This window comes from Pelodiscus sinensis, chromosome 24 (genome assembly GCF_049634645.1).
Source record: "Pelodiscus sinensis isolate JC-2024 chromosome 24, ASM4963464v1, whole genome shotgun sequence".
NCBI classification, from domain to species: Eukaryota; Metazoa; Chordata; order Testudines; family Trionychidae; genus Pelodiscus; species Pelodiscus sinensis.
The window spans coordinates 4,395,413-4,414,415 of NC_134734.1; the positions used below are offsets into that span (position 1 = coordinate 4,395,413).

Below are 19,003 nucleotides of genomic sequence, written 5' to 3' on the forward strand. Positions count from 1 at the left end.
CCTATGCCAGGTAAACTAGTTTACATGGCTCCGTTGACGGAGCCATGTAGTCTAGACATACCCAAAATGTGGAGACATTTTGTTGTTGGGCCAATCTGAAATTTACCAGCCCCCGCCCCTCCCGCCCACCGCAATTTTTTGGAGTGGCCAAAACCTCAAAAACTCAGTTCTTTGCCCGATTCTGCTTACGTGTCGCTAACCAATAGGCAGTACTTCTTCTCAGCCACACCTGGGCCAACTCAACTCACGTAATCCCTTAAAGATGGGGTGGAGCATACTACACCCTTGCAACACTGCCGCAGCTGGAAGTGAATTGGGATAACACCCAGCTGCAAAGCGCTCCAACAGGTTACACTGATCCAGGGAATGCTGGCTGCGTGGGGGAAAAATCAGCCACCCGGCTCTGCAACCTTGTTCATTGCACACACCGCATGGGCAGCTGCAAAAGAGCAGCATGGGCCAAAGATATAAGAAGACAGAGCTCCTTTAAGAAGTTTGCAGGCTCACAGGGAAATCAGCCCGTCGGGAAATGCTCCAGATTAGGAATGCGGCGGGAGAGATCGTTAGAGCCAATTACAAGGTAATTTGCCCAGCCCTGGTATTAAAGTTCTGGCAGAACCAGCTGGGAGCAGCCCAGCCCGGTGACTGTTTTGCTCCTCTACTTCTGGGAAGTTTGAGCTGTCAATCAGCAGAAAGGTGGTTTCGTTCCCCTGTTCTCCATTGGATGGAGACTGCATTGGAAGACCTAGGGTCAGACTTAGTTTGTGATCCAGCTAAGCTGTCAGTGAGTGTGATACAGATAGGCTGTAGCAACAGTCAGGATGTGTGTCTGAGTAGTGCCAGATTTCATGAACAAAACAGAGAGAGTCTCCCCCTTCTACAAAAACGCTTGAAAATGTGACCCCGAAATCCCCCAGGACTCAAACGGAAAGAGGTGGCTCTGATTCCTTTTTGGGGGCCAAAAAGCAGATTTTTTGCAGCACCTCCCTTGCTCACAATTGTATCTGCGTTTGAAGAGCAGGCCTGATTTTAAACCCTTCGGGGCCCAGAGAAGAAAGGCAAAGGGGCCTAGATGCAGAAACGACCCAGTTATTGAATGAATTGGAGCCAACGAATGAACAAGCTTCCCGGGGGAAGTCTCAGGATACTGGTTTGGGGCTCGGAGGGGGTGCATGAGAAGCTCTGGGAGGAGATGCATCCAATGCTGATTTTTAAAATATGAAACAAAGAAGCTTTCGGTACCGAGAGAAGTCAGACTCTTCTATGAGCTGGTCTGCCTGGCAGGATAATGAGGACTAGAGGGTTGGGATCACTCTAATTAATGCAAAGGGCATTAATTGGTCAAGGTAGATCGGGGTGGGAGGGGGCGTGAGGATTCACCCTCCCATGCTTTGTGAAATGGACTGACGGACATAAATGTATGTAACTCAAAGGTGCTTTGGACAAATTGCTTCATGTAACTGATCCATCTTCATGCTTTCATCCACGGGCTCCGTTTCTCTTGTTTTGGTGTGTGGCTCATTCTTGCCAACAGCCTTTCGTCCTTAGGTCTTAGCAGTAGTTGGTAGGGGGTGGCCAGGTGACTTCCCAAGCAATAAGGGAGTCTTTAAAAAGAATAGGAAGGTCCGAGTCTTTTGCCTTTGGCTGGCTGGACACACCCCAGGAGGGTGAACCAGAGACCGCAGGGGAAGGGAGATTTCCCTGGTTTGAAGGTGCAGCTGGAACAGACACACTTTTAGCGTGAGTTTGTAATAAGTTCATATTGAGGTTTTAGTTAGAATTAGCGAAGCGTTTTCTGTTATTTTTAATTTGTAATCTACTTTGCTCGGTCTGTTCTCACTTATAACCAGGGCTTGACAAATAGGCTAATCTACTCGCCCGTGGTAAATAGATTATAGCCCGGTGCGGCCACACAGTGCAGTCTGCGCATGCACAGCATGCGCTTCCGCGCGGCTGGCAAGCAGGTCTCGCCGCTGCTTGGCGAGCCCTGCTTATAACCATTTAAATCCTGCTGCATCTCCTTAATAAAATCACTTTTACTTACCATCAAGTCCAGTGTGAACAATTATTATCTGGGAGAGCAACCAGTGTGCACACTCCCCCTTTCATTGCTAGAGGGACTTACCCAAACAATTCATTGGGGTTTGCTCCTCTTTAGGGAGGGATATCCCAGGAGTCTGGGCCCAAAACTGCACTCTCCTTGGACCTGAAGAGGTTGAGTGTCTGTGCTGCTTCTGGGGGGGGAGGGGGGGAGGAATTGTGATCTCAGCTCAGTGCTTAGCCTGGGGGACCCAACAGGACCGAGCAGTGAGAAGCCCCAGAGAATGGGAATGCGAATGGAAGTGGCCATGTCAGCTCTCCAGGAATCACCCCCAAGGGGTCTTCTGTGACCGCACCCCATCACGGTGGGATCTTCCCAGCAGCGTGGGACCTCCCAGTGGTGACATGGAGGCAGCACTGCCTCCCCTCTGCAGGTCTGTGTGTTGGTTTTTTAAATTCAGGGATGTTACTGGAGTTCACACAATGCTGAGAACCCAACTCGGTGCAATCGCACAGCAAAGTGAGGGTCTAGATGCATGCAATGGTCTGCTGCAGGAGCAGTCTGCATTAGATGGTGGCTCAGAGGTGATACAGCATGGAGGAGACCATGACTGGAGTCTGTGCCCAGTCCTGGGGAAGGAGGGGGCTGCACATCAAACAGGATGTTGGGAAATAAGGGGAAGGGTCTGAGAAAAGTGATGGGAATAATCTAAGGGCTAGAAAACCAGTCTGAGAGCTGGGTACTGATAGAGCTGGATCAGTAGAGTTTCTCCTAGAGAAGGTTCAGAGAAGGAGATTTTTAATGCACAGTTATTGCAACTCCCCCCCTAAAATGGAAACACTTCATTTCAAGTTCAGCTATTTTAAAATATGCTCCATAAAAACAAAAAAGCAATTTTGAGAGAAAACGTGTTTCACACCGAAATACAAAAATTCCCTTTGCAAGCTCTTCATTTTGGTTTAGAAATAATGAATTTACTGACACTGACACAAATTCACAAAGTGTCTCGGGGGGGGGGGGGGGGGAGGGGCACACCAAAAACATTTTCCCTGGCTTCTGCTACCAGCTCCCAAAAGTTTTGTGATTATTAGCAGGAGCAAGTGAAGGAACACGAGCAAAGGTAAAACTTTCCTGGGTTCTACCAGTGACCTCTTGAGTTGTCTGAACAACTCACTTTTGTGCCTCAGTTTCCCCCTCTCCTATATTGTGTCCGTCCTGTCTATTTAGACTTGTAAGAGCAAGAGCCACACAAGATCTAGACGATCAGGACATTTAGGTGCCACTGCTGCTCAGCTGCCATCCAAACCTGTGGACACCTAAAGTCCTAGTTACCTGAATTTGTGCCAGGGAGTAGTGTGGACACTTGTCCAACACTTCCGCTTCAGCAGGGCGGAAATTAGCCTCTTCCGTCTCTTCCTAGCTGCTGTGTGCTATTGACTACAACTGTTCTGCCCGCCCTGCTCTAGGTTCTTCTTAAGGTTTCCTGTGGGTGCCCATCTGACCTCACGCCAGTTAGTTTCTGCTTGATTGCTTCACATGTGTTGGCATCCAGAGCCCCCATGTTCCAGATATAGCCAACTTGTCCTTCGGATCCTGGTGGTAGCCAGTTCCTCCAGGCTCCATTGGTGAAGAAGTCTTTATTTGCAAAGGTGCCCAGCTCCCTGTCTAAGGTTGTGGTAGATCGCCCACTCTTGCAGCCATCTGTTTGCATGGCCCAATGACCTTTGGATGCCACTGTGACGGGTCAGCACTCACCTCCTGCAAGCGCCCCCATTTGGCCAAGTGCAGGTTCCTGTACAGCCTCAGTCTTCAAAAGCCTCCGGCCATGTCACCACTAACAGGCGCCCATCCCGGTACCCTCTGAAGAGTGTCTCTCTGAATCCAGGTAGAAATGTAGCCGTGTTAGTCTGATGCAGCTGAAACAAAAAACAGGACTGTGTAGCACTCTAAAGACTAACAAGATGGTTTAATAGGTGATGAGCTTTCGTGGGCCAGACCCACTTCCTCACTTCCCGCTGTGCAAATCCCATTCCTCTCCATCTCAACCTGCTGCTTCTTTACACAAGCTGATTAACAAACACTTGTGGACGGATGCTGGGGCCTGACCCCAGCAACATCCACGTTGCTACGGGGGGGCAACAGGCTGAAGCCAATAATCCCAGAGGTTTGAAAAGCGGTACCAAAAGGCCTCCCTTCCCTCCTTTGTGGGCTTCCCATGCCTGTCGGCAAACCTATTTCTGAAGCACACCGGGGGCTGTTCCGGGCTGGTAAGGGCTTCTTTGAAAGACAAACATTTACCTTGCCCCTCTGGCACTGTATTTACGGCAGTGACGTGGTTCTTTCAATGCAGGTGTCACGCACACACCTCGTGTGGTTCACTGTCCCATGGAGTGGCACTTAGACCACAGATAGCGAGAGATAAGAATGAGGGTACTCTATATCCGAAGCTAAGCGGCAGTTGGCTTTATAGCTCAAGCAGTAGCCACTCCTATACTAAGCTTCTGAGATCCCATGTTCAAATCTTCCCTGTGGTGGTTATAAAGATGTATGATTTTTATGGCTGCTCTTGTACTTTATAATCTTGCAGCTGGAAACTCCACACCAGCCCAGAGCCTGCCCCGGAAAATTAGGGAAGACATGCTCTGTGAGCTGATGTATTGGTCTGAGTCTGACAAGCCCCAGCTCAGTGCATGAAGACTGATAGTGTCAGAGAGCATGTGCATAGAGCAAGAGGACAGGAGAGCACGCAGGTAACATGCAGGATGAGATGTTGCAGCTTATGAGAGGAGTAAACAGCCATATCAAGGCATCTGGCTGAGGCTCTGAAAAGGCCACTGGACCTTAGAGTCCTCCAGGGATGAACCAGCTGCCCTCCTCACCAAATTCCCCATCCTCTCCCCCTCGAATGCAGGGCTTGGTGATTTCTGGTATCCCTTGTACTCAGCTCCGGAGGAGGGAGAGCAGAAGCCTCTCGTCCCCACTGCTGTGATTGCTACCACAGTGCAACTGTAAACAACATGTCCTTGTCCCGCCCGCTGCGGTGTCATCGGGTCCTGGGGCAGGGCGTCTCCCTGTGTTCTCTTCTTATTGCTCTGGCGGCTCAGAATTGGCTGCCGAGTGAGCTACCTCTTCCTCCCACCCCACTGCAAACTCCGTCCCCCCTTGGCTTCACAGCTATTATGGAGCACACAGCAAACAGCGACCGCAGTGGGCACGGTGTTTCGACTGAGGGCTAACCCAGTGAGCAAACTGCACTAGCGGGCTTTCAAACCCCTGCCTATGGTGGAACTGCTCCCTACTGCTGCCCCGGCGGCCCAGGAACGGCTCCATGAGCCATGATGGAAGCAAGGGGTAGGCTGGGTCTCCAGGTGTAGGCGGGGGAATGGTCCTGCTATTGAGGGGGACATTCCTGGCTCCTACACGACCCTGGTAACATGGGCGAGTGATAGGATCTGAGTTCCTGCTCCCATTTCCTTCACCCAGAGGCCTCCCTGACCTTGAGGGCTCCTCTTCTACCCTCCTGTGTAGCAGAGTCTTCATAACCCCAACAAGACTGGGCTCAGGATTCCTGAGGGCTCGACCTCTAGCCTTGCTGTGGCCAGGGGCTCGGGCGTCCCCATTCCGGGGTTCTCTCTTCACACCGGACACTGCTCTCCCCCACCGCTGACCACATGCACTTAAAAGCAAATACAATTCAGTAAACATCTGCCAATTAGGAGAAGAGAATAAAGAGAACTTGGAAAATGGTCCCGGAACACGTCACCGCACTCTGTGGCCCGGAGACCTCGCCCACAGCGTCTCTGCCATGGCAGGTCACAGTCTGGTCCTTGTAGGTCCCCGGCCCCTCCTCAGGCCCTGGCTGTGCGGCAGGGATGGTGCTGGTCCGACACTTGCTGTGGGTAGCGGGACCCTTCTCCTCAGCATCAGTCCCTCCCCCGTCTGGCCTGCCAGGCCTCTTGTCTGGTGGAGTCGCCCTGCCCAGGTTCTCCCTGCTCTCCTCAGCTGCTCCCCGCACCCAGCTCCAGCCACAGCTCCCCTCTCTGCTGTGCTGCCTCTGGACCCCGGGCAGCTCCTCTGGCCCCTCCGGTTCTGTGGCTGCAGCCATGGCTCTGTTGCTGGGCCCTGTCTCTGGCTCTCTCTGGTTGCCATGGCTCCTCCCCGCTCAGTTTGGGCCCATGTTGTCTCCTTAACTCTGCCCCACACAGTCTGACCCGGGCAAACCCAGCTCACGGGGAGGTTGGGGCTCTCCCCAGACAATTCACTCCCTCATTGGGCTGCCCGACCTGTCAATCAGGCTGACCGGGAACACTGGCCTCTCCCCAAAGACCCTTCCCCTTCCTTTTGATCCTGGGAGTGACCCACCCAGCCCCCGCCCCTTTAGTAAAGGGCCAAGAGTCCCCGACACAAGGACAGCTCTTGGCATTTCAGCGTCGCCCGCCCCAGGGTCTCTGCCAACCTGATCTAGGGGCAGATTCCGTCTTAGTCCAAAATCTGCCAGTCAGTCAGGTCCTGCGCATGTGGGCGAGACCCTGGGGCAGGATTCTCTGTGGTAACTCGGAGCCCTGCCCTAGAGCCGCCTGAGAGATTGGCTCCGCCGCTCGGAGCACCCCCTCCAGGCACTAACCAGGCCCAGTCTCGAGGCTGGTTCAGTGTTTGGCTCCTCTGCTTCCCTTCCCTGGCTGCTCTGGAATTCGTGGTGATGCGAACCGGGGGGTTCCTTGGCCTGCAGCGGGAGGCAGGTGGCACCACCCTCCCCTTTATCGGCCCACAGCACTGCCCACATTGGGCTGGCTCCTCTGCCGTGTGGCTCCTGCCTGATACTGAGGCTGGCACGGTGCTGTCGTTACTGCCCGCGGTACCGGTGTGGGATTGCCGCATGCAGCTGCTGGGCGCAAGCTGGAGCAGGCTCCACCCCGCCCCCCTGGGCATGGCAGGTGCTCACCTGGGGCCGGGTTGCCAGCTCTCCTGACAGCCGGCGCTGTTCTCAACAGCTGGCACCCTGTGATTGGCTCAGACAAACCAAAAAAAGCCCTTAAGATCCCAAAGGGAAGTTTGAAGTGCGTGGCCTGCCTTCCCCTTCAAAGCCAGAGGGGAGCCGGTTCCGTGGTGTGCAACGTCCAGGAATGGGGGGGGGATCTTCACTCAAGTCCTGCACCTGTCCCTTCCCAACAGTCTTGGGACCCTCAGCAAGGCTTCCAGGCGCTCCCGCTGCCTCAGTTTCCTCATCAGCACAATGGGCAGAGTGGCTGGGATTGGGTTTTGCTCCAAAGTGTGTAGAACCCGAAACTGTTCCCAGGCCAGGATCAATAGATCCCCACACATCCATCTATCTATCTATCTATCTATCTATCTATCTATCTATCTATCTATCTATCTATCTATCTATACACACACCATCTATCTATCTATCTATCTATCTATCTATCTATCTATACACACACTATCTATCTATCTATCTATCTATCTATCCACACACCATCTATCTATCTATCTATCTATCTATCTATCTATCTATCTATCTATCTATCTATCTATCTATACACACACCATCTATCTATCTGTCTGTCTATCCCCACACATCTATCTATCTAATCTATCTAATCCATCTATCTATCTATGTATGGCTGGTTTGCCTTGTTCCCACAGTTCCCTGGAACATGCCCTGCTGAAGCCAGCAGCGTGAGGGTGGAGGGAGGTGTCTGGCTGCTGCCGTGTGGGGCAAGTCCCCGCACACAGTAATTGCTTTGACTCACAGGGACAGCATATAAGGGAGCCCATCCCGGAGGAGCCTGAGACAAAACCAGCGGACACTCTTCCTCGCCTGAACCCCCCCACAGGAACGAGAGGTGAAGCAGGGTCAGTCCAGCCGCTGGCGTCAGTTTGGGGGGGTCATGGCGGCTGGGTGAAAAGGAGATTGTTGTGATTTGGGGAGGGATGTAGGGAGGTGCCCTGGTGCACGGCGCTGTCACAGGGGTGATTATGGGCTGCCCTGGCATCACTCTGTTATTGGGGGAGTTGTGGGACTGCCAGGAGGCATCTCTCTGTTTTCAGGGGGCAATTGGGTGACAGGAGGGCATTCCTCTGTTGCCGGGGGGATTATGGGGTGGCATGGAGCTTTCAATGAAGGTGGAGGCTTTGCCGGTTTGGCTGTTCAGCTGGTACTTGGGAGACCCAACTGGGCCCAACTGCACAGCTGCTTCGTGCCTCAGTTTCCCCATCTGTGCAATGGGGACCATAGCCCTGCCCTGCTTCAACATGGAGTTGTGGGGACAAATACGATACAAAAGATTGGGAAGTGCTGAGATACTACTACTACTACTGCTTATGGGTGCTCACCCTCTGTTTTCAGGGCAACACATGAGAAGGGGAACTAGGGAGAGAGGGGGTGGACCCTGTCGAGGTCATTGAGAACTTTGTCCTCTGGGTTGAGATTTAGAGCAGATCTTTCCATGGAATAGAGCCAGGGATGGGGTGGAAGTGGACGATGGAGCTGAGCTGGGGGCGACCAGCCCCATTTCCATTTCTAAAATGGTTAGGGGTTTGGAACGGGTCCCATATGAAGAGAGGTTAAAGCGACTGGGACTTTTCAGTTTAGAAAAGAAGAGACTGATGGGGGGATATGATTGAGGTATATAATGAGTGGTGTGGAGAGGGCAGATAAAGAAAAGTTATTTATTAGTTCCCATAATAGAAGAACTAGAGGACACCAGATAAAGTTAATGGGTAGCAGGTTTAAAACTAATAAAAGAAAGTTCTTCTTCACACAGCGTGTAGTCAACCTGTGGAACTCCTTGCCAGAGGAGGCTGTGAAGGCTAGGACTATAAGAGAGTTTAAAGAGAAGCTAGATAATTTCATGGAGGTTAGGTCCATAAAAGGCTATTAGCCAGGGGATAGAAATGGTGTCCCTGGCCTCTGTTTGTCAGAGGCTGGAGAAGGATGGCAGGAGAAAAATCACTTGATCATTGTCTTCGGTCCACCCTCTTTGGGGCACCTGGTGCTGGCCACTGTCGGCAGACGGATACTGGGCTAGATGGACCTTTGGTCTGACCCAGTACGGCCGTTCTTATGTTCTTATGTTCTTATGTTCCATCACATGATTCCAGTGTGTTTATCCATGTAGGGCTCTGCTGTCACCCTCTGGGTACAGGCAGGGTGGCCACGAGGCAGAAAAACGACATGCTCATGCCGGCCTTTCCTGACTGCTAGGTGAGCCCCTTACCTGCGAGTCACCCGTCCTCCTCAAGACGCCCACGGCCAACGATTCCCTGTCGCTCTCACCCTGCAGTAAACCAGCGACGACGCCGACTGTTCCCATCGCCACGGCCACCATGCAGCTGCTGGTCCTCGCCGCACTGGTCACTGGGGCAGCGGCAGGTAGGGAAGAGCCCGGCGAGAAGCCACTGTTGGGCAGGGTGGGAAGATTCAGCACTTTCCCTACAGGAGTGTCTCAGAGAAGTTTCAGAAGAAAAGTTGCTGCTCAGGAAATGCGAAATTCCTGTTATCAGTTCCACAGATTGCAAAAGGGAATTAATGTATTCAGGCCTCACGTCTGACTAGTCTTTACAGTTTGTGGAGCCGGCCGGGAAACATGATTTCACAATGTGTTTTCATCACGAATCAGGACAGAAAGGAAGGCAGTTTGAAATTCCCTACAAAACGAAACACCTTTGGGCGAGGGGAGGGGAAGTCTGTTTCACTGAGGTTTTGAGGTCTCAAAGCCTGCCTAGAAATGTATCCCTTTTATCGAGTGACTTTTCTAATAGAATGTGAATTCCTTCCAAAAAATATGTATGCAAAAATATTGAAAAAAAAAATCAAAATGCCTTTTTCTGAGCATGCCAGACTCCCTGTCCCATGAAGCACCATGCAACTTTTGATAAGGAGAAGCCAGTGCATCATGGGAGTCCCTGGCAGTGAGGCATCACGGGAGATGTAGTTTGACTGTGGAGGCTGGCCCACATGGAGCCACTCGTATTGATTTCTTTCAAAGAATTTGCATCACGATCAACTCATTTCCACGGAACATTTCAACTTTGCCCAAATGGCATTTTTGCATTTGGAAGAAAAAAGTTGGAGAGTTTCAGTGATTTGTATTGTGGAAAAGCCTAGAAATGTCAGTCAGTGGCCAACCATCAGCTCTCCTGAGCACATGCAATTTGTCACAATTTGAACAACTCTGTGGGGATTTTCTTGGGAACTGCAAAAGGCACCTCCCTGACTCCAGCGCTATTGAAATCTCTGCTGCCAAGGTGCTAAAGTGCTTGAAAATGTGGGCAGACAATTGTTTGACCATTGGACAAATGACCTATGATTCCAAACCTCATTCCTGGATTTGGCTGAACTGAGTTGCCCTGCAGCCTGAAGGGTTGAAGTTGGGTGAAGCTTTCAGCATCTGAAAACAGGAGTTAGTCAAGGAAAGTACTAGGCTCCCTTGCCTGTAGGTGTACCAGCACTACCTTCAATGCTTTGTCATTCCTGCCAAAGCAAGTTGGTTTTACACGTAAATTCTGCCTGCTCAGGTAAAGGAAATTGTAAGCAGTAAATACCAGCAACCCTACAACTGCCTGATCCCAAAAGCCAAATGATTTCTTCTTTCAGCTGAACAAAAAAAAAAATGTGTTCAGAAAAAAATGGAAACCTGAAACATTTTGATCTGGAAATTATGGCACAATGCTTCCTGGGACTTGAGGACCCCATTTTCTTCTATTCACCATGCTCTGTGGTTGAACTACATCTCCCATGATACACCAAGGCGAGGGGAGCTGACCGGCATTATGGGAATCCCTGTCTGTGATGCATTGTGGGAGATATAGTCCCATAGTGGAGCATCGCCTATAGAAGAAAAAGGGGATCCAAACTACAGCACCACAGAAGCCTGCCAGCAGAATTTCCAAATTAAAAATAACCCCAAATGTTCTGAAGAAATTGAAAAGCTCAGTGTTGCTGATACTCTGATTGTTCATCCAAACACAGTTTCTGGGCATCCCAGTCAATGATGCCCCTGGTAAACTCTTCTGCAGGAAAAGGATCCAGGATCTCAACCTTTGAAACCCCAAGCTCCTCTTCTGTGAAGAAAACAATCCTGCTTCATGCGCCTGCAGATTTCTGAGGGCACTTAGGCAAGAACTGGAATCTTATGTGAGCTCTTTTGTGACTTTGAAACGTATTTTCATTCTCACCTGGAACCCTACTGATGAATTTTGAAATTTCGAGATGGAATTTTCCAACCCTTTCCCCCCTCTGTTCATTGATACAAATGTTGCATTTGGAGACTGTGGAGGGTTTGAGTTCCCATTTTTAATTCGTAAAGAATTAAAATATATTAAATAAAACTGCAAACTATCAAACCCAAAAGTCATTTCAAAACCTAAATTGAAACGTCTCACTTTGATTATGTCAATTTTTTTTGAAACAAGATTTCATTGAGACTGCCCCTATCCTGGTGAAATGTTTCCATTTTGACCAAACGGCATTTTTGGATGAAAAACTGTTCCATTGGAAATTATCCACCTAGCTCTCTCCCTGAACTTACACCTGTGGTGGAGCTATTAGCTAGATCAGTGTTTCTTAAACTTTTTAAAACTGAGGAACACCAAACAATATTTTTTTTATGAAGAACACCAAGGATTTTTTGATGAGCAAAAAAATGGGGGGGGGGGGGGGGAGGGTGAGAAGAGGGCGGGGAAAAGTTATTGACCAAAAAAAGGGGGCGGGGGGAAGTTATTGAGCAAAAAAAAGATCGCCTGCCTCTTTAAGGGTGGCCATTTTGAGTTCTGTTGTTCTCCACGGCATACCTCCGACACCAGTGTGCCACGGAGCACAGTTTAAGAAACACTAAGCTAGAGACACAGGGCTGCTGTGGAAGGCACTAGATATGTCAGCTGTCTTGGGGGAAATGAAAGAAGAACATCGCAGATAACACAACATGTGGGATATTACTATTGCTGAGGGAGGCTGAAAGGAAATGGACCACGGAGGGTGAATCTGAACAACTGGAAAGAATTGGCCGATGTCCATCAGCAACACTGCATTTGCAAGATGGGCTAGCAACACAGACCGCAGCTGGGGGTATGTGACATTAATATCCAGATGCTCCACTGATGCAAGCTATGAACGGACCCATGAGACGGAAAGTCGGGGAAATCGTACTTGGTCTTGAAGCTTCTCCCAGCTCTGTCTACGGGCCAGTCAGGATCCAAAGAATCCAGTTCCCAGCTGAGGGCCATCTCAAAGCCCAGAGCTCACGTGTCAGAGTTAGGGCTCCTCTGTTGGATTCTCACCCTGTTCAAATCGCTGTGGGAGGATGCTTCACCCGAGATCTGAAACCAGACATGTCAGGCTCCAGGACCCAAATCTCAGGTTGACCCCCACTTCCACCCATTCCGATGGCAGGTGGCCTCACACCTGGGACATGTGACCAACTTTGGGCTGTCCCTGCCAGTGCAGGTGCCCCATGCAGCGCAGGCACAGCACCCCCGCTCTGATGGGGGAGGTGCTGCGAGGGGGAGAGGAGACTAAGGGGGGATATGACAGAGGTCTATACAATCATGACTAGTGTGGAAAAAGTGAATAAGGAAAAGTTATTTACTTATTCCCACAATATAAGAACTAAGGGTCACCAAAGGAAATGAATAGACAGCAGGTTTAAAACAAACAAAAGGAAGAGTTTCTTCACACAGCACACAGTTAACCTGTGGAACTCCTTGGCAGAGGGGGTTGTGAAGGCCAGGTCTTTAACAAGGTTCAAAAAAGAGCTAGATAAATTCATGGAGGTTAGGTCCATCAATGGCTATTAGCCAGGATGGGTAGGAATGGTGTCCCCAGCCTCTGTTTCTCTGGAGGTGGGTGACAGGGGAAGGATCATGTGAGGATTACCTAGGGTGATCCCTCCCTCTGGGGAAGACAGGACACTGGGCTGAATGGACCTTTGGTCTGACCCAGTGTGGCTGTTCTTACGTTCTTATGATGGAGCCTTCTGGGTCATCATGTCTAGTCCCTGCTACCGGGGCAACTTGGTCACATACATGTACTGAGGTCAAGAGAGGTTTTTTGCCTCATCTCAAGGCTGGATTAAGAAAAGGGCTTTAGGGGCCCCCAGAACTGCGTCCACTGAAGCCCCTGTGTGGTGCCTTCCAGGCCAGCTGCATCTCAGCGGGGGCGGGGAGGGGGTGGCTCCATGTGGCACCATTCTGCCCCCCAGAGACACTTGGCTATGATGACCCCTGCACCAGGAAGTTCTGTCCCAGTGCTGCTCTCGCCTGCAGGCTCCACCCCTGCAGCTCCCATTGGCTTGGATCCCCAGCCAATGGGAGCTGCAGGGGGTAGTTGCCTACAAGCGAGCATGGGCCACGTGGAGCCACCTGTTCCCTCCACTTAATGGAAGCTGCCCCAGGTAAGCAACCTCACCCCAACCCCCACCCTGAGTCCCTCCCTCACCCTCACTCCCACCCTGGTCCTGCCCCTCACCCCAGCCTTTTGCCCTTGGACTCCTCCTGCAATCCAGGCCCCTTGACCACACCCAGGAGACCCCTGCCCCCAAACACTTCAACCTCAGCCCCACCTGCACCCCCAGTTGGAGCCCTCCCCCCTCCAGCAGCACTCTCCCGCACACTGATCCCCTGATTTTGGGGCCCACCCCAGAGCCTAAGGGGCCCCACAAAATCTAGCAGCACAAAATTAGGCCCCCAAAAGAATTAATCTGGCCCTGAAAGCATCCCCCATCCCTACAGAGACACCTCGCCTGGCACAACCTCCGATTGCCTTGGGCCTTTGCATGGCTGGGCGTGTTCGTCCTGCCACCGGCCAATCGGTGGGGCCCTGACTGATGCTTGCCCCGCCCCCTTCCCCGCTCATGCCTGACATGTGCCTCTCTCTGTTGCAGATGCCTTCTCAGATGGAGAGGGATTTGGGAACCGGGTCATTGGGGGGAAGCCCTGCCTCTTTGGCTTGCGGCCCTACCAGGTGGCTCTCGTGAAGGACAACCGCATCTACTGCGGTGGAAGCTTGATAGACAGGAAGTGGGTGCTCACTGCCGCACACTGCAGCAAAGACATCAGGTAAGTCAGCACAAGGGTGCAGGGGGAGTGGGGTTAGGATGCCCGGGAATGACCCAACGGCCCCAGTTCTTGCCTTCTCCTTTGGGGTCCCCCATCCATGTCCACCTCTCTTTCTGCCCCCCCCAAGGCTCAGCCCCATCCTCATGCATTTTTTCCAGCCCTCTAACATTTTTGTGGCTCTCCTCTGCCCACTCTGTGGTTTTCCAGCATCTTGTCTCAGCTGAGCCCGCGCCGACGCCAGTGGTCCTGCTAAGATTTTCCAACCATGAGCGGAGTGAGTTTTGGCTTGTGCACCTTTGAGGCTCCACTCCATTCCATCAGCCCCTGGAAAACCTGCCCACGAGCCACCAGGGCAATGCTACAAGGGCTAGTGTGGGGGCGAGTTTCCCTCTGCACATGCCTTTGAGGAGACCCCCTACTGGCCTGCCGCCTCCGTGCCGGGCAGAGTTCTTGCTAAGGTGCACGCTTGTGCAGCCGTGCGCAAAAAATTCTTCCCCCGCCCACCTCCTCTGGAGAGCAGCAGCACTCGCTGCTCCAGTGGGCAGGGCCAGCTGAGACAGGGTGGTGAGGGAGCCACTAGGGCAGGAGGCCAGGACCTGCCACGGCTGCGTGGCAGATGCGGGAGGCCTACTCTGGTGGTGAGGGCTGCCATGTGGCAGGAGGGCGGGGCCTGTTCTGGCAGCTGGGGCAGGGAATGGGACCTGCCACATAGCAGTGGAGGGAAGGGGGGTTCTGCTCCGGCAGCCAGGAACGTGTGTGTGTTAATAACTTGGGTGCCACGGTGACACACAGCCACACCAGAACACACAACCTCAATATCGGTGCACAGGGCTGGATGACCCAATAGGCAGACTAAGCACGTGCTCAGGGCACCAGCAAAGCAGGGGCACTAAAAAAAATGAGATTTTACAGTATAGTATTGTTTTTATTTTGAATTACATATGGTGGGGGGGGGGGCACCATAATCTTTTCAGTGCTTAAGGCCTCTAAAGGTCTTAATCCAGCCCTGGCTAGATGGATCTTTGGTCTGACCCAGTATGGCCATTCTTACATTCTTATGTTCGCTGCCTAACCCGCCTTCCCTGCCCTCCCCTGCCCTGCCCAGGTCTCTAGCCATCTTCCCCAACAGCCCAGCATCTCCCAAGGGTGCCTGGCTTCAGCAAAGTATTTCATTAGCCTCCACAAATAGCTTCTCCCTGGCAGATCGGAGTGATCCCAGCCCAAGAAGCCCTGGAATGTGATTCCTTCTGAGGTCATGCTCAACTGAGAGCTAATGACCGTGGCTTGGTGCACAAAGGAATGTGGTTATCCCCACCCCTTCCTATCTCTGCTCTCCCTCGACTAGCTCTGTGCCCAAATGCTTCTGCCCTGCACAAATCTGGGTCAATCTGTGCTGTTGGCATCTTATGACTTTCTAAGCAAGGCGCTGAATTTCCCATAACTCGATCATGGACCCCGATGTACAGAACCTTTCCCCTAAGCCTGTGCACCGTGCAATGTGTCATTTCAAACGTTAGCTTTGAGACCATCTTTAAACCCGTAAGAAGGGCACGGAATGGAGTTCATCAATGCTATTGAGCTGTTTGTGGATAGTTATGTGACTACACTCGCCTTGGTTGTACACACACACACACACACACACACACACACACACATTCTATATAATTCTCTGTTGAATTCGTGGGAAATTTTGCTTCCTGGTATTTTCTGACTCCTTTCGAGTGCTTAAAAAACAACTCCTCATGGTTTTCTAGAGTTTGTCTAGTGACTTCCTTCTATGTGGAGTTGGCGGCGTCACAAATTGCATGCTTTTAATTCATGGCATGCCCAATATGCAGCCCTTACCTGTGTCTCCATGGTGCTCTGAGGCGTCTAAGTGAATACTGAGAAAAAAAATAAGATTGGATGAGGCTAGAGTCCAATTGAATTCTTAGGGATCCAAACTGATGAGGTCTCAAAGACTGCCCCAAAATTGGAAAATTCCTTCGTGGCCCACCTCTAATTGCTTGCCAGCTATGACCTTTGAATACAGTAATAGAATCATGGAATAATAGAACCGGAAGGGATCTTGAGAGATTGAATCCAGTCCCCTGCTCTCACAGCAGGACCAACCACTATCTATATCATCCCCAATAGATGTGTCTGTCTAACCTGCTTTTAATTATCTCCAGAGATGGTGATTCCACAACCTCTCTAGGGAATTTATTTCAGTGCATAATTACCTGGTGTGACGGCGCGTTGGGGGTTCCCCGTCTCCTGCACCCCGAAATGGCACAAACAGACTGCACCAGCCAGTGGAATTGAGGGTTGTTTATTGCTCCTCCAGCACAGCGCAGCACAGATGTAATCTGGTTACAGGAACTGGGGCTAAGAGGCCTCAGTGCCCCCCCTTGAGATAGGGGAGTCCCAGCCCCCTCCCCAGCTCCTTATTCCCTGCCTTCCAGCCAGGAACTAACTAACCCTCTTCCAGCCCTGCCCCCCAGCCAGGGCAGCCTCCACCTTCCTTTGTTCCTCTCCATGGGGGGTGTCTGGTTCAACAAGTTCGGCATTACCTTTGCATAGTGAGGCTTTCCCTGCTGGGTCCTGCTCCAGACAGCAGGGGTCACCACAGCCCAGCAAGTACCCCCACTACGTCACACCTGGACAGTTGGGAAGTTTTTCCTGATGTCCAACCTAAATCTCCCTTGCTGTAATTTAAGACCATTGCTACTTGTCCTATCTTCAGAGGCCAAGGAGAACAATTTTTCTCCTTCCTCCCTGTCACACCCTTTTAGATACTTGAAAACTGCTGTCATGTCCCATCTCCGTCTTCTCTTTTCCAAACCAAACAAGCCCAATTCAGACATGTTTTCTAGACCTTTAACCATTCTTGTTGCTTTTCTCTGGACCTTCTCCAGTTTCTCCACATCTTTCTTGAAATGTGATGCCCAGAACTGGACACAACACCCCAAGTGAGGCCTAACCAGTGCAGAGCAGAGCGGAAGAATGACTTCTCGTGTCTTGCTCACAACACTCCTGTTAACGCAGCCCAGAATCACATTTGCTTTTTTTGCAACAGTGTCACACTGATGAGTCATATTTAGCTTGTGACCCACTCTGATCCCTAGATCCCTTTCTGCAGTACTCCTTCCTAGACAGTCACTTCCCATTCTGTATGTGTGACACGGATTGTTCCTTCCTAGCTTTGCATCCATCTCTTCCTTTTTCCCTCCTTCGTTCAGCTCAGTGCAGTTGAATCTGGGGGATTATAATCTGCGGGTAAGCGAACCCACAGAACAGACTCGAAGAATCTGCAACTTCTTCGTGCACCCTCGGTATAAATCCCGCCCTCACGACTACGACTTCATGCTCCTGGAGTTGGATGAGCCTGTTCAACTCAACAACTTCGTGCACACGATCAGCCTGGCGACCCGTTGTCCCACCCCAGGAATGCGATGCAGCGTGTCGGGATGGGGCACCATCAAGTCCCCCCAAGGTACAGGGTGCCAGCGCATAACAGGGAGAGGCTGAGATTGGCTTCAGTTTGGGGGGGAGGAGCTTTAAGGTGACCTCATCAATGGACTGTCAAGTCCTATGGCTACTTCTGGGGGAAATTTTACAACCAAAGTGATTTTTGGTGAAAAACGCCACATCTACAACAGGAAAGTTTCCCACCAATGTGAAACAATTTCATTGCTTTCTGAAAGAAAAAAAAAGATTCAGGAAAAAAACATTGCATTTGAAAACACTGAGACCCAACGACCTGATTTTTTGCCCTTTGACACGTTTCCCTTTGCAATTCTCTTCCCTTTTGTTTTCAACACCATTTTAAACTGTTACAGGCCTGCTTCAAATCACAGTGAAATATAATCGCCCCAAAAATGCTGGATATCAGTGATGTGATTGGTTTGCTCGGAGCGTTTTTCACTGGCTTTTCTGCTCATCAAAAATTTCATTTTGGGGAAAAAGAATGGGACCAGATCCCAGCTGGGGTTAATGGGGCAGATCCCAGCTGGGTCAATGGGTCATAGCTCCATTGGGGTCAGTGGATCTGAACCAGTTTACAGCAAAGAGGATCTTACACTGATTTTTCTTCCCTTGCGTCTTGTGCCCTACTCATAAGTGCTGGTTATTCTGTCATTGCCCAGAGCGGCTACCGGCCCTCTTGCAGTGTGCGGATCTCTACATCGTCAGCCAGGAGAAGTGCCAGCAGAATTACCCGGGCAGGATCACGGAGAACATGTTCTGCGCTGGCGTGAAACAGGGTGGCGTAGACACGTGTCAGGTAAGGGGGCCTCGGTGAAATGGGGCTGGCGCCGGGTGTTGGAGATCCCACAGCTCAGTACTCTCCTGTCCCCGGCGAACTCCAAATCCTTCTCAGCCTGCTATGGAGGGGCAGTCATCACTCGGCCCCTGTGCCAGCCTGGCTTTGGGCTTCATGGAAGAGCAGTCAGGCCGCACCAAGCCTTACTTGCGTCATCCACCTTATGGGTCCGATCCCTAGCGCAGGTGTAGCCAGCTGGCTCCACCTGAGCCAATTTCTGATCTTTGAATGCTTCCTTTCCGTGTGCCCCTGCCGCCCCCTGCTGGAGGAGATGGTCCTGCTGTGTTTGTGTGTGTCTGCTGCCCCCTGCTGGAAGGGATGGGCAAGCTGTGTGTGTGTGTCCCTGCTGCCCTCTGCTGGAGAGGATGGATCCTGTTGTGTGTGTGTGTGTGTGTGTGTGTGTGTGTGTGTGTGTGTGTCCCTCCCTGCTGCCCCCTGCTGGAGGCAATGGATCCTGATATGTGTGTGTGTGTGTGTGTGTGTGTGTGTGTGTGTCCCTGCTGCCCCCTGCTGGAGGGGATGGATCCCGCTGTGTGTGTGTCTGTGTGTGTCCCTGCTGCCCTCTGTAGGAGGGAACGGGCCCTGCTCGCTGTGTGCATGTG

General features: G+C 51.5%; 1 protein-coding gene across 1 annotated transcript in view; it reads left to right on the plus strand.

Moving 5' to 3' along the window:
- Positions 1-19,003, plus strand: part of LOC102449909 (uncharacterized) — a 33,744-nt gene that overhangs the window by 13,088 nt on the left and 1,653 nt on the right. Inside the window, exons 7-11 of the mRNA XM_075908244.1 lie at positions 259-580; positions 9,328-9,416; positions 13,924-14,098; positions 17,320-17,573; positions 18,226-18,362. Of these exons, the coding sequence (XP_075764359.1) occupies positions 259-580; positions 9,328-9,416; positions 13,924-14,098; positions 17,320-17,573; positions 18,226-18,362 (977 nt within the window). The remainder of the gene's footprint in view (positions 1-258; positions 581-9,327; positions 9,417-13,923; positions 14,099-17,319; positions 17,574-18,225; positions 18,363-19,003) is intronic.